The sequence below is a fragment of the Convolutriloba macropyga genome, chromosome 11 (genome assembly GCF_964194025.1).
Source record: "Convolutriloba macropyga chromosome 11, txConMacr16.3, whole genome shotgun sequence".
In the NCBI taxonomy this organism is placed as follows: Eukaryota; Metazoa; Xenacoelomorpha; order Acoela; family Convolutidae; genus Convolutriloba; species Convolutriloba macropyga.
Window position 1 is genome coordinate 45,090,031 of NC_134478.1, and position 17,462 is coordinate 45,107,492.

At 34.4% G+C, this 17,462-nt stretch overlaps 1 protein-coding gene across 5 annotated transcripts in view; it reads right to left on the bottom strand.

The window, feature by feature from the left end:
• LOC142349664 (ryanodine receptor 2-like) overlaps positions 1-17,462 on the bottom strand; it is a 227,570-nt gene that overhangs the window by 40,669 nt on the left and 169,439 nt on the right. For 3 of the 5 annotated variants that reach the window (XM_075401386.1, XM_075401385.1, XM_075401383.1), the window contains 10 exons: positions 16,389-16,475; positions 15,198-15,212; positions 12,631-12,699; positions 11,805-12,081; positions 11,065-11,225; positions 10,299-10,478; positions 9,793-9,896; positions 9,216-9,352; positions 8,489-8,652; positions 7,668-7,826 (listed from right to left, as the gene is read on the bottom strand). In XM_075401386.1, coding sequence (XP_075257501.1) covers positions 7,668-7,826; positions 8,489-8,652; positions 9,216-9,352; positions 9,793-9,896; positions 10,299-10,478; positions 11,065-11,225; positions 11,805-12,081; positions 12,631-12,699; positions 15,198-15,212; positions 16,389-16,475 — 1,353 coding nt within the window. The remainder of the gene's footprint in view (positions 1-7,667; positions 7,827-8,488; positions 8,653-9,215; positions 9,353-9,792; positions 9,897-10,298; positions 10,479-11,064; positions 11,226-11,804; positions 12,082-12,630; positions 12,700-15,197; positions 15,213-16,388; positions 16,476-17,462) is intronic. The other 2 variants (XM_075401387.1, XM_075401384.1) reach the window with 1 other exon arrangement.

Consider the following 17,462-nt stretch of genomic DNA (forward strand, 5'->3'; position numbering starts at 1 on the left):
CCTGAATTATATATTTATATATCCCTTGGAGCAATCTTTTTTGCCATTCTAACCAAAAATATTGAAACATAATTATTCAACAAAATTTTGAAGAATTCAATGCAAAAGGACTCTTTCGAAATATTTTAGGTTCAATGCAGAGAAACGGATAAAGCAAAAATAGCATATTTTGTACTAAACAGCCATCAGAAATATTTCTAAATTTTATTTCAATTAAAGCTGACTCGTCATGTAGCTACCTATTTGTGTACGCATAATAGACTTGCCTAATTCTATTGTACTCACCAACTCTACTCACCAACTTGCCTAACTCTATTGTTTTATAAAGAGGACTAAGAAAAAAAATCAATTATAACAACAACGCCGAAGTAAATTGCCGGATTCATTTATAAATACACGTTGGTATATATATATATATATATATATATATATATATATATTTAAGAGAAACTGAACATAACTAAAGAGTGGCGACTATTTAAATGTGAGCGGATGCTTCTATGTTTCTGATTGGTGAGAGACTTCAGTGATTAGATTTCCATCTGCTGCAGATTACTCGTTATCTTTGAACTTGAGACCCCTTTTTCTAGGCACAAAACATTTTTGTGAGTGAACCAAATGAATCCTTGGCGCTGAACTTTTAAGTCTCCAGAAAAACTGAGAATTACTTCACCAAAATTGTTGGGTGATTTTTTGATTATTTGCTCTTTCTGCAGTGATTTTGTTGTGCTAAATTTCGTAAAGGCAAACTTAATGAGTTTTTGAGAAGCCAAGTCATTGACGAGATTGGAGAAAATGCATTGAATATTTGAAAAAATGAACCGTCAATCACACTAGAACAGGGAATTCAACATTGATTAATATATTAATTTTCATTGTCTAATTTTAATAACAATAGGAAAACATAGCCGGCAGATTGCCGGAAAATAGCAGCGATAGATGTAGCCACTTGTGGCCTTACATGGAATTGAAACAACTAAAAAAATAAGATAGTCATATTGACCACCACTCCTTTAATAGATCACTAGACTTTTTTGGTTTGATTCGGACTGCCATTTTTATGAGACACATACGCTCTATAAGGAAAAATACCTAGTTGAGCTTTTTCAAAATTAATATTTGAAATCAAAAGCTCAAGACTCTTATACTCATGAATTAGGGCATATACGCTTGGCACTACTTATATGCACACTATTGATCTTAAACTCGTAAATGTTCATAAAATTTAAAGTTCATTAAGTGAGATAAGAAGTCATTTTTGAGTGAGGTAAGTCACGCAATTGACCTAAAAGCAGAACAAATGAAGTCAGGTACACCAATTTTAACTGCAAAGCAGTAGAAGTCACTGAAATTGAAAAAGTCAATTCCAAGAATTCATGTCGCAGGAATCATCGATGAAGACGAGACGACGAATTAAAAAAAAAACACGATGTCCCCATTAATAGCCGCTATCGCTTCGCGGCTACTAATTAGAATGATCGAACGGGGCTAAAAATGCCAGTTTTAAAGTAATAAAGTTTTTTCAAGCTAAGATTATTAAGCATGTAGCTTTCTTTTTTCCAGCTTTGAGTTGGAAATCATGTTTATACTACAAAAATGGGTGGACTGTAAAAAATGGGTGGACATATGAGAGTGGTTGACCCGGCCGGAAAAAAAGTTTCTTCAAGAGTAACAAGCTGTTTTTAATAGCTTATTTTAACAAAAAGTGCAATTTCAAACAAGAAATGGAAAGTGCGATCAAAACACTGAAAAAAAGATTCAAATTGACGTAATTTTCAAACTTGTAATTTATTTGATTTGGACTTATTGGCAAATCACACAGGTTCAGGTCCCGACTGAAATAGCCTCTGATCAAATCAACCCAGACCTCTGAATTGACATCTGATTAGACTATCGTGCGCTCAAAACTCTGTATGCGCCGTAAGTGCGCTCGAAAGCCTATTTTGACTGAAGTATCATGCGCTCAAAATTCATTTAATCAAAATTTAAATTTTCAGTAATATATTCAAATAAGGAAAAACCTATTCCGAGAGCTTTAATAAAAAAAAGACAACCCAAGTGTCAAAAAGTTAGTTTAGTATGTCATTAATGCAAATTTTTGATAATGAGTTTTTGCTTTATTTAACAGTTATTTTTTACAATGAACCAAAATAAACAGATTTTAAAGCAGAAACATTCTGTATGGTGGTCCTTAAATTAAGGCGAAAATGCGGACTTCGAAAGGATTACATAGTCAGTTATCAACCCGCTCGTGTATCAGGATGAAAATTGTTTTATTACAAATTTACAAATCTGTGGATACGCATCTTAGTTGAACAAATGTTGACAAGTTGCCTGGCAAATGACGTGTTGGAACAATTTGTGTAAACCACCGATCCACCCGATACATGCTTGTTTCTGTTTTCTGGGGCTATCATCATAACAAATATACTACACATAATCTTCAACGTTTATTAAGAGTGCACCCGTGAGATTATCATTAAACTTTTAATAAATAAATGATCCAATTACTACACCTTCATTTTATCACCTTTAACTCTAGTCCACTGGGGATTGTAGAATAGACATTGCGGATCATCATTAATAATTTAATCTCAAAATTCTTTTCCCCTTCATTGTTGACGATAATTACCATCGTATCCTCGTAACGACTCTTTTGGCGATTAACATTTTGGAATGAAAACATGCATGACGTTCATAACTATCGTCTCAATTTTGCAGAAATTTTTGCAAACTTTATTTAACAAAGGATATGTAATTCTGGTTTTCGTAAGCACTGGTGATTGTAAGCATTTCATATGCCAACAAGATTCGAATGCGATGATCAAGCAGGAGTATTTATGCACTTACTTTCATCTTCACGACTTTCGAGGATCGCTGAAAAATACATACTAAAAAGGATTGAGCTGCTGAAGTTTACCTCTTTAAAGTTTCATAATTGCTTAACAAGATTATGTCATCATTCATCAAAAATTTTTTACTGATTATTTGACGCAGGATATGCGTGTACTTGTGATAGCTCTGGTGATCTTAAGCAATTCTTTAAAAAAACTGAGGAACTTTCGAAAAATTTTGAGCTCTCCATCATATTGGGTGTCTATTTTCTGCTTGTATGGTGCAAAAGATTGCATGTGGTATATTTAGATTGCATTAAAACTGAGAACGGGGAACTAGGTGGAGTATAAGAAGAAAAAAATCATGCTAGGATATCGTTTTACTTACTATTTCTTTCACCACATCTGGGAACCACTGAAAATGTCAAAACTAACTGACTTGAAAAAATTAGGTGACAAAAATGACAAAGTAACTCACGTGTGACCTTAGAAGATAAGTTGCTGTTGAAACAGCGAAATTGCTGCTAAAATATGGCAAACCAAAGTTTAGGGCAGAAAAAAACAGCAATTCTTTAGACTCAATTTATTCAAAAAAAATTGCTGGTTTTTTCTCCCTTAAAGGGTAAGTTGATCTGATAAATCATAAACTGCTGCCAACAACTCGATGCATCAAATATCAAGTTAAAAAAATTACAACTAATAAAAAGTCAAGAGAAAAACTGCCCAGCACTCAAACACAATAAGTTAAATTTTTTTAGCAGCTTTTGAAACCAAAAGCCTGAGCAATTCAATTAAAGCAAAATTACTGTTACTTTTCAGGCTGATTTTTGATGTAAAACGTTCCATTATTGATCATAATGCCATCCCCAAACTCAAACAGAAAATTTATTTTTCGACAAAACTTCTCATGCTTTTCATTTCTTTATCACTGTATAAGGACCTCGATCAATTAGAACCAAACGCATTTTTTGCCATAAAAACAAAACGTTTTAAAAAATTCGCAAGGTCTTTTAATATTCTTCATGTGTTTCACAATTTTTCTCTTCACAATTATTATTGTTAAAATACATACTTTATGATACAAAAAATGATTACCATGTCGATCTTTGCAGAAAGTGGAGGGCATTTTTATCTATAGCGAAAAGTTTGTTGCAATGAAACTAATTATAGAGTCGGCAAATCAATTATGGAGGCAGAACAGTAACCAAAGCCAAGATAACGAACAGATATCTAATTTAGATTAAAAGAGCTAGAGAGCTAGAGAATTTATTTTATTAAGTTCAGGCGCCCGCGTATTGTCGATAACAGAAACACAAAAACAAAAATTAAACTCTTCATTTAACAATGGTAAACATCTTTGGGTTGATGCAGTGGCAACAACTTGAAACAAAATCACTTAAGAACGCCAAAGAAATTACCATCGAGACAAACGGCGCTAAGAAGCAAATGGCTAGGTTGAGCAGATCCAGTAAAACGAATCAAATCCTTGTTTTATATGAAATGCAAACAAAAAAGGGCAGAAAAAATGCAAAAAAGGGCAGAATCACAAATTAAACAGAAAAGAAGTACCAGATGAGTAACCAGAAAAAAATAAAGCCTTAAGAAGTGGGCTTTGTTGTTTTTGTTTTACAAGTTTCCGTTCACAATCGTAGGACAAAACGTGGCATGTGTGGCCAAAAATTTTCTAAAACACTTTCTAGGAAGAAAACCACAAAATATCATCAATCCCTTCACAAAGCAGAAAGAAAAATGACGAAAAAAAGTTTAGTCGCACAAAAGAAGTTGGATTTTTTTCAACGCGACCCATCTGTCTGGAGCTGTTAATGTGATCAGAAGTTCAAAACTCAAACCAGCTGCTGCTTTCTCTACAAGAGGAAAAAAAATTGGTGTTAAGCTGACACGAAATTTAAAAGCCGTTTTTATTGGAAAAGTGATTCAGCTTAACTAGAGATGTGAACATTGTTTCCTCAGGTCTAATTGACATGTCGTAAGACTCGGTTGGATTTCAAGTAGGCAAACATACGGTAGCTCTACGGTCATCGCAAGCTGAACATTGAGCCATGCTTCCAGAAAATTGTGACTTATTCAAAAAAATCAACAAAAGTTTAACAATAAACAGTCCTTCACAAAGTACTTGGAGACGACATTCGGTTTAATTGCAGAGAGCAGATGCTTCAATTGCAATTCATTGAGCTCCTAATGACATCAAAGCGGGTGAAAAATAATAAAACATAAAGAGAGAAATCAAGCAAAGCAGTTTTATCGGTTTGTATTCTTGTTAATGGACTCAAATTGAGCGGATTGTTGGCATCAAAAAAAACAAGGAGGCTCGCTGATTTGCAATGGCACATAATGCACCGACCCCGCTCATCCAAAATATTGTCTCAACTGTCTACCAAATGAAGCAGTGAAAGAAAAGAGTAGTTCAAAATTTGCAATTTTACTTTGATACATCCTAAAAAAAGGTCAAATTTCTTAACAGAAAAAGGTTTGTACCAGTGAGATCATTTTTTTTGTTTCATTAGAATGAACACTCGAACAAACGAAACGAAAGACATGAAACCAACACTAAGGCATTTTCTCAAGTAAAAAAAACTTCTCAAGTGATCAAAAAATTTTGCGGAAGAAGTTTTAAAAATGAGAAGTAACGTCAGCCTAGGTAATGTCAGCCTCTGCATTCAATTAAAAATCTAAAATGAGAGTGCATATTCAAATAAAGGTCAACCAAGCTAGATATAGATAAGCTAAGTCGTCAATTAGTTATTTCAATTTTGACCTTTTTTTTGTTTCATTAGAATGAACACTCGAACAAACGAAACGAAAGACATGAAACCAACACTAAGGCATTTTCTCAAGTAAAAAAACTTCTCAAGTGATCAAATAATTTTGCGAAAGAAGTTTTAAAAATGAGAACTAACGTCAGCCTAGGTAATGTCAGCCTCTGCATTCAATTAAAAATCTAAAATGAGAGTGCATATTCAAATAAAGGTCAACCAAGCTAGATATAGATAAGCTAAGTCGTCAATTAGTTATTTCAATTTTGACCTTGGAAGTTATCAAACGCTTTTCCCAGCGAAAAAAGAAACGAAACATTAAAAACCATGAGTAAAAGTCCAATTTCTCAAAAATTCTGGTGTTAAAATTTAAAAATCAATAACAACTTGCAACAAAATTTCATTTGTTTCCATTATCTATTATTACTTTTAAAAAACATATCATCAAATTTTAAAACCATTAGCTGTTAAAATGACACAGTTAAAAGTTTTAAATAATTTTCCTTGACAGAGAATTGAGCTTGAAGGCAACCAGAGTAATTGAAATGTCAAATTGATAACAACAAAATTCGACCTGAAAAAAAAAACAAATGATTATGGAAAAACCAAAAATAGACGAAACTGTCCAAATGTTACTAAATAAAATTGTGTCACTTTATATTTTATATCTATGACTATCTACCACATAAAAGGGAAACGTGGATACAAATTTGCTTCGTTGTCTTTTTAGGAAGACGTTAATAAACGAGATTTAAGGGCAAAACAACAAAAAACAAAAAAATGGGCCAAAATAAAAAATTCACTTGTATTCTTTAAAAACAATTATTCCCCAGTCATAAAAACAACAATCTATAAACAGTAGCCAATGATAAGTTCACATCATTCTTCTATTGAAACCAATGAGATCTTTCATCACTCAGACTATGACAAAACTACAGAAAATATATATATATATATATATATATATATATATATATATATATATATAAATTTATGTATATATATATATTTATATATATATATATATATATATATAGTCAAAACCCAAAAATTTATCTTTTTTTTTTACTAAAAAGCAGTTTCAAAGTAATCAAGGGCGTACACTAAAAACTGTGAACTTTGAATCCGTACACTTAGAGGTCAAGAGCATTTCAGTGAAAACTCCCAGTATTGGGCCTCAGAAACAAAACAAAAAACGAAAAAAAAGAAAATTTTCGTTAAATTTCGTTTGATGAAAACTTTTAGTGTCATAGTCAACAATATCATTATTTGCCGCGGACCAATTCAAGCAATAGCAAAATACACTATTAAAACACCACGGGCATTGTGTTCATTATACTTCCTCAGTCGCGAGAAAAGACAAAATAGACGTCAAATGGCATCAAAAGTAAAAACAATAAAATGGCTCAAAAAACCGAAAATTCTTGATAACAATTTATTTTATTCTAAAAGCAACAATGACACATAATCTATTACCAATATCGCTTCAGGATTACCAAAACTCGTAGATATTGTTAAATGTTAACATGAATGCGCAAAAGCTTAATATTTGTTTTTCTTTAAAAGTCCCAAAAAAGTGAGCAAAATCGGTGTGAAAAGTAAAAAATTCACAACAAATTTTAAACTTAATAACTCCACCCTCTAAGCTGGTCAGGCTGATATGACACAACTCTCTAGGATTAATATATCGATAGGCCAAAATTTACTGAAGACAAAAACCAGTTGAGCATATAGTTCCTCCCTCTCACATGTGGAGTCGGAACAAACATTGTGAATTTAGAATTGAGCCCAGAATGTGACCTACATTTGGCGATTTGAGATGCCGGGAACTGCTCAGATCTGTTGTTTCTCGGAATTTCACTTCTAGAGTACTGTAAGATAATTTATTCGAGAGATTTCCACGTCATAGCTTTTTAGGGTCTGGCCAAAATTTGTATGTTGAATAAATAACAAGTTGACACCTTTTATCTATCTTTTTTGTGCCCCATATCCCGTAAGACACGCTAGACGACGCCTTTCTAAGATGTCTAAGATAAGATTGATGACACGGGAACAGTACCTGTGAGAGTTTGAGTTGTAGATTTGCAAATAGATGAAAGAACCCAGACACGGCATCCCACAGTCTGGAGTGGGTGAGTGCCAGCTGGTTGCCAGTGCAGGGTCCCTGGATCATCTCGGTCAAGGAGGCAAACACCTGCTTGCCCACCAGAATGGCCACCTGCAACATTCAACCATTAAATCGTTTTAGATCAAAAAGTTTCAGTTCAACCGCGGTGTTATATAACAAGAAATCCTTAAGCAACTGAACAAAACAATCCGATTGACCAGTAGGTTGCAATTCTTTGATCCTAGTTGTATTTGGTTGTTTGACGAACGTTTCAAACCATTCCTTTCAAAACCAGTAGGGACTTTAATACTCTATTAGAGTACTTTTTATAGACCTTTGCGCAAAACTTGCCCCTGTATCGCCCTTATGCGTTAATATAGTGAGTCCCGTGCTTAGAGTTTGCAAGTAATACGTATTCACTTCAAGCTATGGGCAGAAACAAAATGATCCCAAATTTTGCAACAGTTATCCAACCTTTAACCTGACGGTTTGTTTACATTTCAAATATAACAGCGAAGATCCGGATGACCGCAATAAAACTTTCGCAGAAACTATACTAAGGCGGACCCCACCCCCCCCCCCCCCCCAATATATGCTATGCACCCTCAGAATTATGTAAGAATATGTGGTACGTGCAACTGATTTTTCAAAAAAAATAAGCACCCACTAAGGTGGGGCAAAAACTTAACGGAAAGGATCTTCTATGACTTATATGGGTGGATGGTTTTCTAGATATCATACCCAAGACAATAATTTGACTCAATTTGACTAACCATGAATGCCTCCCTTCCCCTGGTGTCGATTCCCTCAATTGAGGAGTAGTGCCAGTAGAAGTCACTCATGGACTCCTGCAATCTCACCAGGTAGTCAACTGAGGCATTGATCAGATTGACACTCGAAGTGTTCCCTTCTTGCACTCGAAGGTAGTTCTGCCAATCTGCAACAATCACATCAATGGATACTTTAACTGCCCAGCGAAGCAAAACTTGACATATTTTTAGAAGATGTTGACAGGATTTATGGTAATATAACATCACGATATGTCCAACGTAGCAAGATCACAGCATCTGTATGAAGAGATTAATCATTCAAACAAGATCTTGTCAAGCTAGGTCAAAATTTATTAGCCTAACTAAAAATTTTATTAACCTAACCTGTCAAAATTTATTAACCTAACCTGACTACTTAACAAGATGCTGTTACAAACATCTCATTTTTTGTCAAGAAAATCAAGATGTCGGATGTCGCAGAGGAACCTATACCGTTTTTTTTCTCTGGGAGTTCTAATCATATGTTATTATAAAGAGCTCGTAATTTCTATATCAACTTCTTCTAGCTGCTAACGTAGTTCTAAACGCTCAAACCTTCAAATTTTCAAATTATCGCAATTATACCACAATATTAATCCTGGATATCCCGTTTCTAATCACAAATTGTAAATTAATCTTGGATATGGTAGGTGGGGGTGTCTCTCGATCGTTTTGTCTTTCTTTGAGTAACCTGCGTTATGTCCTTCGCATAACAGTTGCAGGAATCGGAACAGTTTAGTGGTGAAAGAGGCATCGTCCATCACTCGAGAGGCAGAGTCTCCACCAGATGACGCAGACGATGAACCCTGGTCTTCAGCCTTGTTACATCTGCATAAAAAACATATAAAAGCATAAAAACGGATAGCAATTATGACGCATAATTGGTGCGCCGTTAACCGAAAACAAAATACTACTTGGTGGTTAATAAGAGGTTCAAAGCTTCCTATCGGCGAAATAATATTAATGACTTAATTCATTGTTTACCTATACTTTTTGGAACTGCCCCCCCCCCCCCCCACGAGTGAATAAAATTTTTGTTTACACCCGTCTTTGTGATACTAAATCTTTTGAATGCTTTCGCACTTATCATGGCACTTTGCATAAGAGGTGGAGCTATTCCATGGATTACAATTCAACATGTACAATTTATAACTTTCATTATTTATCAAGGTCCAACATTAACTGTGACTCTTTCTGCCAAAAAATTGATAAAATATTCAGTATTAACTCGTAGATCGACCTGTAGCAAACATTTATTTGAAGTGTACCTTTCGAAGCTGTCTAGGTTGAGGACACTGCATGACTGCATGAATCCAGCGACACTGTTGAAGAATGACACATCTTTCTTTTCCATCAGGTGGTTCAACATTGTCTGAACAAATAGCAGTTTCAATTTATGCCATATTTTTTGCGCTTTTATGATCAGTTTTGGTCTCGTCCTCTTAGAGTGAAATTAAATTTACATTTCACAAGTTTTTATGAACAAGTTTTTTTGTGTGTATAAAAAGCGACCAACAGTGCCTAGCACAATATCATACACCGCTTAAAACACCCCACTCCTCTTTAAAGCTTTGAGATTTACTATCCTGTTTTTTGAAAATTTAACTTCAAATAAACTCCCACTACAGAATTTATGAATGGTATCTAGGAGCGATTCCTTTTTTTTTTATCGCAATGATGTTGCGAGAACCGCGATATCGCGGTAGCCGAATCTAACCTTGATGTTCCGCATTTGCAATTAATTTTGAAATTTTAAAAAGCGATGATAACTTACAGTTTGTACATCTTCGTTTCCACCAGTGAGTACAGATATGCCCAATTGTAGAGTGACCTCTGCGACCTCTGACTGTACCCCGGTACACTTTGTGATGCTCAGTAGAATCATCTCAGCTGCCCCTCTGTCCTTCAACCTTGCCTGCTCCGATAACAACTTCTGCTTTGCCATCTCTTGCTCCTGAAACCAACCAATGAGATTAAGTCTACATTACATTAGTTTTTTCTTTGTATACATTTAATAATAGGTTCCGAGTTGACAATCATAAAACATACTGAGCAACTATACAAGGTCATTTACGATATTAACTCCCTGGTTGTTATGCAATGATTATATATACATTCCTAGTAATCATATAGAGATCAGAAACAGTCTCCTACAAAATTCAAATATTTCTTGATTCCCTGTAAAGGTATTACTAAGAAATACGTTTTCATTTGTGTGATATCATATATGGTCTTTGCATGACTACAAAGAAAAAAATGTCAATTCGGCGTTGGAATTAAGGCTTATTGGAAAGCAGAGTGATACCATTATTAACTATAAGTGTTGGAAAGGACACTTTTAGTTAAATGACACCCCACAAAAGAGTACTAAAGAGTGGTCTTTCAGACCTTTTTCAAAAAACAATCACGGATGATGTGCTAATTGATAATAGTCTAACTATGAGCAGTCACTTCATCGTACGTAATTTACAGCCAATAAGAGAACTGATTATGATCAGATTCTAAAAGAACAATTCAAAAAGAATTTTGTCAGATTTTACCTCGAATGTCGGTTCAGCTCCTCCTTCGTCTTCGCCTTCCTCGTCATCCTCTTGACAACTGCAGCTGTTACTCATCAACTCAGCATACGAAATGTACAACAGTTCCGCCCCGTCATCCGAACCCCCTTCACCGCCCGTTTCCTCTTCCAGAGTCTGGGCACCTTATTAAAGACAATTAAATTTCCTCTACGAGAACTGCGCCATTTAATAAATTAATATTATGACCGCAGCCGAAGTCGAACGGTTATCTTTCAAGAGCTTGTAAGATTCTCTCAAGAATCTTGCAAGATAACCATTCGATCAGCAAGAAGATTACAAGATTGCTGCAAGATTCCTGCAATATCTTGCAAGATAACCATTCGGTCTTGACTGCAGAACCCCTTATTGGCACTTATTTAATCCTTATAATATTTGACAAAAGTGTTGCCCAATTTATTTTAGAAAAAAACTATCGAATATTCTAATACACAGTTTCGAATACCAAGACTTCATATATAATTTTTGCCAAATAACAAAAATTAAAAAAATTTACGACTGACTGTTACCCACGTCATAGATTAATTAGGTATGAGTTTAATTTCTTAATAGCGACAATCAAATGAGCAAAAAACGGTTTCATTGCGAATTTTTTATTTTTTGTGGTTAATGCTTGTCATTCCGATTGGCATGAACAGAATTTATTTTTCCACATACAGATTTTTTTTAGTTTTCAGCTCTGCTGCGTAGCGAAAAGTGCCAACCTCGTTTGAAGAACATGACAAGCTGCGTCAACGGATCCCGTTTGTTCGAATCCACACAGTCGCCAGTTGTCAGGCTCTCAATTAGGGTCTCCTTCCCAGCAGGTTCTTCCGTTGATAGCCACGAATCCTGGTACGATTTGATAAAGAGATTGACCGCTTTGTGTCTGGGTAGCGTATATATGGGTACCATCTGGAAACACTGCATCACACTTCGTTTTCTGGCTTTGGACAGGAGTTTCGTTTCGGCTTCTTTGTTCTCCAGAGGTGGGTGGTCAACCTAAAAATGCTGCTCTAAGGGTCTTATTTTAGTCACAAATTGTGGGCCCCTCGACAAAGTTTTCTATTTTTCTGGATTGTTGGTATCTTTATAGTTCTATAAGCTCTGGATAGTTCTATAAACTGTATGTTTAGTGTCCAATTTGAGTTCTGAAGTGCGTTGAGTAATCATTTCGAAGTGTTTGCAAGATCATACAAGCTCCAGTAGTTTATTACTCTGTAATAGACATATTTATTAGAAACATTTTTTAATACAGATATTTGTTAAGAATTTTTACATAGAATGATATAGAAGTTTAAAATTTAATATGAATAATATCGAAAATTTTAAAATCATCTTCTTGAAATATTCTCGTTGAAAATTTTGCTAATGTTCTGAACTGAAATCTTATTCCTATAATTTCTGATAAATTGCCAAAACATCGAGCATTAATTTTGATTGAAACTCTCCTTGGATTTGTTTGCCTGCCAAACATCTGCTATTTAAATAAACCAGTGAAAAGGTTTTAGCTCTTCAATTATAGCCCAAAATTAAGTGTGAACAACTTACGAAATGCAGTCGCTGAAGAACTTTTGAAATGTGAAGAACATTATCCTCTCCAAAGTCGTCAAATGAGCTCTAAACGAGCAAACATCAACATTTTAGAGCAATAGATTTCCCTAATTCCTCATATGCGTAGGGACAAATGTTTATTTTATGCCGCGGGAAGGGTGAAATTTGTGTTTGTTTGATAAATGCGTGCTCATGAAGTCATACCAAAACTTAAATGTAACAGAACTTCTTCTTTATTAGAAAGAAAATTTTTAAGTTTTACCAGCTATCTTTATGGTAACAAGATTCATAAAATGAACGACCGAATTATTGCTAACGCCCAATTATGACTAATCTTAAACGCTCTTTCCCACAAGTTAAGAATGCACGTGTGTATTTTCTCGTCACCTGGGGTATTAGAGTTGAACGGGTTGTATTATTTACTCATGTCAAGAATTTAGTTATTTTGTCCTAATATTTTACACTTTGAGTGCAACTGGTGCACAATCGAGCAAGTGACCATTTTTTTTTTTGGACGAGGTAGAGTTGCAGAGGAGGTTATTAATTGTTTCAAATTCTACCAATGACGAGAAGAAAAACTACCAGAAAAATTTCAATTATTTTCCCTAGTCAAGACCAGATGGTTATCTTGCAAGATCTTCCAAGATTCTTGCAAAAAATGGTTATCTTGCTTGATCTTGCAAGAAAATGGTTATCTTGCAAGATCTTGCATGATGATGGCTATCTTGCAAGAAGAATGGTTATCTTGCGAGATTCTTGAAAGTTCGTTCCGGTCGAGCTCTGCTATTATTGGTTGTCTTAGACGCATTATCTTTCATTTAGCTCAAACCATTACCAAAATATAGTGGAATGAGTTTTCAGAGATCATTTGAAACAAAATTTATATCAGATATCTGTATTTTATTACAGCCGTTGGTAATAATACTGGTTACTCTCATTTATTTACATTAATTCGTGCTTCAGTTTTCTTGTTTTGCTGCTCTGGAAAACAATTTACTTTCTTTTTCTAAATTGATTCAATTTTTAGTTTGAGCGGAAGAAAACAAAGTTGATGCTATTTTGGTTGTAATTATGTATCACGATGTAAAAAAATTGATGGGAAGCAATGTTCGCGTCTCATTTTGATCTTGTTCGATCATGTTCCATTTTTTTGCATACTTGCAAGATGAATGGTTATCTTGCAAGATTCTTGCAAGACAAAGTGCAGATTCGTTGTCGACAGGGGCTTCCTACTTTCGTACTCTTTATGCAGTAAAAATTGATGAAAAGTCATAAAAGTCAAAATGGTCATAGAGAAAAAGTTTTTTGAGAAAAAAAACTAAATAAAAATTTCAGTTATCTGTAAACAACTTCATCGGGTTATGGAAGCATTTTTCAGATCCAATTCTAGCTTCTACCGGAATCGAAACAAAAATTAGATAGAAAGAATGTGGCTCGCTCTTACCACCGCATTTTGACCCCAGTGAGGAAAGAGCTTAATTTACGTGTAAGAAGATTCTACATGGTAGCCTAAAACGGAAAATGCATACAAAGAAAGGTGACTATAGTTACGTTCGGCAATAATTGGATTTTCCAAAAATTTAATCCTCTTTCGATTTATTATTTTGAGATGACTAAAATGAGGGATCATACTGCAATTAATCTGCCGCAAAATTCTTTGTAGAATGCACATCCGCAGAAAATTTTTTGCGGCGGAAAATAGGTTCCACTTTTCAACTCCGAGTTTAAAAGTGAAAACCACTGACTGAAATGTCCATTTAGGGCACCGCCTTTTTATCCTCGAAGTTTGCAAGTACGTTTCACAGGTACAATGTATTGAGATAGAAAAATGAAATGTGGTTACAAAAGTGAGCAAATTGACACGCATAATTTGGTACCAGTAGGTGCCAGTAATGTCAAATAGTTTAGCGTTTCCTTCGGATCTAATGATCCAAATTAAAACCGTTGACTTTGAAATTTATTGTTTTTGGCCAAAATTTGCTTGAAAATGGCTTCAATCACAAAAATAGGCATTTTTTCACAGGAAAGCTTAATGACACGATAAACTTTCATTTACAGAATATTAGCAAGACGATTATTTCGATTTTCTCAGTTTTTTTACAGTAATTGTTCTCATAACTCTGGGTGAGTTTATTTTTTCTCTGAAAACTTGAAAGTGAGCTTCTCTGAATCTTTCTTGCTTCTTTTTGTCGCTGATTATCAGGAGTTTTTATCGTATAGTATAGGATCTTTTACACATCATTTTGCTGCGATCTGGAAAGGATACATCAAGAAGCTTAAAGTGTAGTGCACGAGCTCTTGGATCTACCTACCAGTTTTTTGTTACATGAATCTCCCGCGAAAAGTCAAATTAAAGAGGCCCAAATTTTACATAATGAATGAAAAATATGAAATTTTGCTCAAATGCAAACAATCGTGTTGCTTTATACATGTTTATGCAATTGATGATCAATCAAACAGTCAAGTCAAACAATGAGGACCCCACGTGACGTCATAGCGGTGACTCACCACGAAGACAAGACGCATCAAGCAGGTTCAATAACAATCAAGACATCATTACTCACCTTGATGTGAATAAACTAAAAAAGCTACCAAGTTTACATAAGGGAAACAGCAAATCAGTCTTTCATGCATTTGAAGCATTGATGTGAAAAGATTTAACATTGCAGTGCTGGTGGCTAACGATTGAATTCCCAAGATTTAAAAATGCTGCAATCACACTAAGACTGTTTGATAACTAAAAGGGTTCAAATTATGACTCATGTACCTCATCAGAATCAGGCTCATACTATGACAATAAAACGTTTACAAGAACTAATCTCCGACAGTTAATCAGCACCAGTACTGGACAACTGCATATGCAAATCTTCAATGTAGGAAAAATATACTTCACAATATTTTTCGCATGTTATTGGCTCAAAATCGTAGACACGGAGGCGCGGAGGTCGTGGTTTATAACTGAAAGACAAACCTACATTTCCCGGGTTGAAGTTTCTTTGAATTCATACCAGTATCATATATGATTTCAAATTGTCCATACTCGACTTTTTTTAAGCACAATCTTAGTATGAAATCGAAGTAATCATACATGATTCTTGTATCAAAATCCGATTTTTCCGGCGTGCCCCCAGAATGAAATCAGTTAATTAACGTAAGAATCGAACGCTTAAAAATGTATGATCCTTGTATGAGTTCAAAGATCTCATAAGAGGCCAGTATGACGATCAAGAACCATTTATGACCTAGTACAAAATCAAAGAAAGTTATATGATCGGTGACCCGGATCAGAAGATGCTCTGAATTTGATCTTGCTCCATGTGACAAGCCAATAGATTGAGCTAAATCAGTCTATGATTCAGCACTGATTTAGAATTGGATTTACGCTTACCCAGTACTTGGATTTAGACTTGGATTTTGGTACGGGTATAGTTCAAATTTGCTTCCCACGTAACTCGTTGTTCAAACTCTCATAACAGGATCAGCAAAAAGATGTCAAATTTAATCTATCTATACGTTAAAGTTGCTTAAGATTTAAGTTCTCACCACTATTAAACTAAACTGCTTTTAGAATTTTTTTAATGAATTAGTATGAACATAATACCAGACCACGTAGACCTTAGCGTACTAAGTCTTCGTACTGATTTAAAGATTCATTATTGGAATCTCATGAGTCAGTACTGATTTTATATTTCATTGTTGGAATATCACCTTTCAGTACTGATTACAATGACACTTTGGACCGGGAGCAGACTGACCTTTTCTGGGACAACAGTTCCTGTATCTTTCTTGAACTGAGTGAAGGAATTCTTGATAAAAGATTTCACTTCTTCATCCACAGCTTTCTGTAAACAAAAACAAACAAATACACGATTGAACAAGAATGTATAGTTTAATCAACTGCTGATTATCACCATTATTATCAACCACTATTCTAATTAAACGACATTTCAAATTTGCAATCCAATTATACTAAGATGGCTGCTAAAGCTAAGTGTTAAATTAAAAACAGAATTTAGGTCCCTCTGAAAAATGCATTTTTGTTCCGTCCTGAAATAGTTTTGAGCGATTTATTTCAAAGTTTCTAAGAATAAAGAAAAAGTTTACAAAGAAAAAAATTTTTCAGCTCTTAAAATCAGCAAAAACATTTTCTGGAAGAAATAAGTAAAATAAAGAAAAAATAAAGCAAGAAATCGTTGGCCAAATTCTTTTTCGACGTTTATTTCGTTTCTCAAGAACCTAACCGAAAAGAAATCTTCTAGAGAAGGGTTTAAAAATCTGATTTTCAATTGGTTTATATCAAAAATAGATATAAAAATAGCCAGAGTATCGCTATTGTTTATTTATAGACTGAGGTGAACGCCAGCACAAACGAAGCAAATTTAATCAAAAAAGGAAAAACGAAGAATAAAAAAATATTGTGCTCTGAAGCTTAGCTAAATGAACTTTATAAAAGTCTGATATCGCATGGCTCTTGTTATCTGTCTTTAGGTTTCAATTCATTAACATTGTCAATAACGCATCAAAAATATTTGTTTGACAAGTTCGGGTATCTTTAAATTTGCCAATTTGACCTCGTCAAAAGGTGATGCATGTTAAGAATTTTTCCCAATCTATGTTTACGAATGGGGAGGGAAGGCGCAAACCCAATTTTGTTCAAGTTATAGTTCGAAAAGTTCATCATTTTGGTTGAAATAGCTCCCTTTAAAAATTTATTCTACACCAATCTTCCTTTGTTTGCTTCGCAACGCTTTAATAAGTTCAACAGTTGGGAGCGAAGAGAAGTCACTATGTTTTCATTTTTTAATTATCCAAGATGAGATTACTTTGTA